We start from the raw sequence: 3,811 nt of genomic DNA on the forward strand, positions 1-3,811 counted from the left end.
GATGCTCTCTGCAAGCAGTTCTTTCTCACCTGCAGCCCCAAGTTCCTGTATAAAACTCAACCAGGGGATGAAAAGCAGCATTAATTTGGAAAAACAGGACAGATGATAAACAACCAGGCCACTGATGCAGAGTGAAAGCTCACTCCCACAAGACAAGGCATGTGAACATCTGATGCAAATAGGCAATGGACACATCCCACTAGTCTGTTGCTTTCCAGCCCCTCTTCTGCCATGTGACTGGGCTCCATTTGGCAGCTGCACATCAGTTCTCCCTGTGAGGTTTCACCTTGGTCCCCACACCATACGCTGGGTATAATGTTTCCAAAATCCATGCAATCACCCTCTGCTTTTGTCTTCCACTAACTCCAGCCAGGTGCAAGATGTCTTAAGTTCAGTGACTTTAGACACTTCTTTGTGGACACACGCTCTGAAAGTGAATGAAGGATGTCCCCATCACCTGCCTTGTTCCAAGAGACTCAGGCTTGTGGTCCCCTCTCAGACCTTAATAATGAGCTGCAGGTAGGGCTCCTTTGTCACAGAGTGTCATGAAGTGTCTGGCTGTGACACTCTCCACACTTCCAGCAGCAAAGTCCTTGCACCAAACACAGAGCCATTAAAACCCAAACCTGCCATCTCATTGCAGATGCAGCTGAGCTTGGGGTGCAGCCTGTGCCATGAGGTACGTGCTCTCACTTCATTTGCGTTCAGCCAATCTGATCTGGGACTTTGGCTCTGCTGAACCCTTGACTTTGAGCACACTAAATGCAGCTATGCCTCTGGGACACAAAGGCAAACCAAAACATTTCCTCCCTTCAAAGAGACAAATTCTGATGGTGGAACCAAAACTGTGAGTGTGCTGCACATGAAAGGGCTGTCCACACACTTAATGTCCACTTCCCTCTGGTTTGGTTGAGGTGGGAGAAGCCACTCAGGTCACAGGGCTATCAGAGGGCAGGGCTTCCCAGTAGTTTACTCTTCAGGGATCTCAATGGTGCTGTTTGTAATCGGGAGCAAGTGAGTGGGGAATGAAGCCTAAAGGATTGGATTTTTTTCCATGGGTGGAAATTGCTCTTGGAGATACAAGCAGATGGGATTTTGGCTGGGGTAATTCTCCAGCACCTACCGGTACTAAAAACCTCCAGTCTTGAGAGGCCAAGGCACGATGCCCTTGCTCAGGGTACACTCAGCAGTGTGTGGTCTCAGAATCAATGAGCACTTTGCTCACTTGAAGGCTGCAGATCTCAGTGTAGGCAGGATCTGAGCTGGGAAATTTAGACAGAAAAAATGCTGACTCTCAACTCTGACTCCCAGAGACCAGAAGAAAGTCCAAGCTATAGCTTTTGTATGGCTAATACTCCTGTAGATACCATACATCTTCTACAGCATTATGAACTCCAAATGTTTAATCAATGCATGACATTATCCATTTTACTTACCCTTGTTCCTCCTCCAGTGCAGCTGAATGACAAGAGAAAATAAAATGTTGCCAAACATGAAAAGCACCAACTCTTCTGCTCCAGCAATAGGCACCACTTTGGTTTACAGATGGAGGAGATCTGCAGTCTAAGATCTGCCTGAGTGAGTCTGAGTTTCATGTTCCCCATGGTTCCCTCCCCACAGGAACTGGCAGTCAAAAGAGACACCAATGCTTAAAATGGGACATACTCCTGCTCCCCGAGTGGAGAGCTGAAAATGTTTTTAAATAAACTGATGATAATATCAGATTGAGGATAGTCTCTACGCCACCACGTTACACAACTCCTACTTCACTCACAAATACTGGGATTACAGTTTAACATGCATGACGAGGAAAGGAGAAGGGACAAGAGCCAGCACATGCTGTTTGGGTATCCATTTCACTCTGCTTACAGGCTGGGCTCTGCCAAGGAAAGTGCTTTCTTGGAAAAGGATTTTCATCACCAGCAGGGAGGGCAAAAGCAGCTGTTCAGCACACCATCCCACCTCAGCGCACACTTCTTTCATTCCCCATCCTCTACGTGAAGCATGATCTGACTTTGCCCTCTGGAGGCACGGAACTGGCATGGCGCAGAGAGACACACACAGCCCCAGAGGTGACGGAACTACCACACTGCCTTTTGGAAAATCTGGTAGGAAAATTCATGCCCAGCTACAGCTTCCCATGAGCCAGAGGGCAGAGCATTGCAGGCGAGGCAGCTTTGCCACTCTCCTTTCATGCCAAAGGAGTCGGTTTCTTGGTTTCTGCAGGGTAATACTACCCTAGTGTTTTGTGTACTTCAAGAACATGGGTGTCACGACGGGAGGCTGATTTTTCTTCTGTGTCCTGGCACAAACTCTACAGCATGTGATTTGAAACTCTGCCACACATCTGCATTCAGCTTCTGCGACCGCACACATGGGTCCTCAGAGAGTGCCACTTCATGGTTTATTCTGCTAGCACCATAGTTTATTCTACTACCTCCCAGATCACTGGGAAGCTGCACAAATAAGCAGGTGGCCAAAGACTCTGGGGTCCCTTCATTCAGCTAGAAACCGGGGCTGGGGTTTGTTTGCTGTGTGCAAATGGATCCTCACACACATTTTTCTCCAAGCAGAGAAACAACATGGTTGGAAACCTTCAAGGGAGCCCTGTTCACTAGGATGAACATCTCCCACCTCCCCTTGCTCCCTTAAACACCATTTGTGCAATGGCCAAGAGGGCTTTGGGAAAGCTTTTCACACAGAGATAGACTCAGCAGCACGCTGGTGATCCGAGTTTTGGGAGAACTGGCGGGAGGCACCAAGATGTGGGCAGGATCAGCTCTACAGCCACGCACAGCACCTGCACAACTATGCACATCCACCTCTCTGCACCCCCATTCCTCTGCACACACACCTGCCCACATCCATTCCCACATACCTGTGGACACTCATGCCTTGGGTCCAGCCACACAGCTGTGCACACTAGCATGTGTTTGTACGCACACTCGCATGTCAGTGCACACCCACAAACTCCCAGGCACATCCTCAACCACACACCAGTGCCCTTGCACACCCATGTACCTGTGCATGCTCACCCTCCCACGCACACGCATCCCTGTGCGCACCCGCGCACACTGACCCTCCCCATCCCACCCCTAGGACCTCCTGCCATCCCATTTATCCTCTGGCTCCTAAGGATCACCATGCCAGCAGGCGAGGAGGCTGTGCTACCCCAGCCCCGCAGGTGCGTGCCACAGGGTACGAGTCCCGAGCGCTCACGGCATTTGTTCTGACCCCCAGTCCTGGGGTCTGACCCCCAGCCCCAAGTATACGAGCAAGCAGGAGGGAGCTGGCAGGTAAGTATGTCCCAGCAGCAGCCCACGGAGAGCCCAGGGTCCTTCCTGATTGGAAGGATCATGTGCCTGCAGGTCCTGTGGCACAAGGATCAGGGACAAGCAGGTCAGATCAGGGGTAAACCAGGGGCACGGGAGCCCAGCTCTGTGCTGAATTGCTGTTGGGTACCAGAGGTGAGGCCCCCAGCCTGAGTGCAATTTACGTAGCAGCCCTGCACGCAAACCGCACCGCCTAAGCCCACACTCAGTATCTCTCCTGAGGGAGACCTGCCACTGGGGCTTTTTGCACGTTCCGTTGGTTTCTACCGCTTCGCGCCCGCGAAGGAGCGCAGGGCTCCACGGGCGACGCTGCCCGGAGCCGGCTGCCCTGTGCTGGGGTCCGGCAGCATCCCCTCCGACAGACAGCGGCAGCCCCTCACCTCTCACCTCACCTCACCTCTCGCCTCACCTCACCTCACCTCACCCCGCCGGCCCCAAAGGCACCGCCGAGCCGTAGAGGGGAAGGCGCTGGAGATGCC

General features: G+C 52.1%; 1 protein-coding gene across 1 annotated transcript in view; it reads left to right on the forward strand.

Moving 5' to 3' along the window:
* Positions 1-3,302: 3,302 nt before the first annotated feature.
* Positions 3,303-3,811, forward strand: part of FOXE1 (forkhead box E1 (thyroid transcription factor 2)) — a 14,566-nt gene continuing 14,057 nt past the window's right edge. The window contains exon 1 of the mRNA XM_010578166.1: positions 3,303-3,368. Within this exon, the coding sequence (XP_010576468.1) occupies positions 3,303-3,368 (66 nt within the window). The remainder of the gene's footprint in view (positions 3,369-3,811) is intronic.

This window comes from Haliaeetus leucocephalus, unplaced genomic scaffold (assembly GCF_000737465.1).
Source record: "Haliaeetus leucocephalus isolate CR32 unplaced genomic scaffold, Haliaeetus_leucocephalus-4.0 Scaffold605, whole genome shotgun sequence".
Taxonomy (NCBI): Eukaryota; Metazoa; Chordata; class Aves; order Accipitriformes; family Accipitridae; genus Haliaeetus; species Haliaeetus leucocephalus.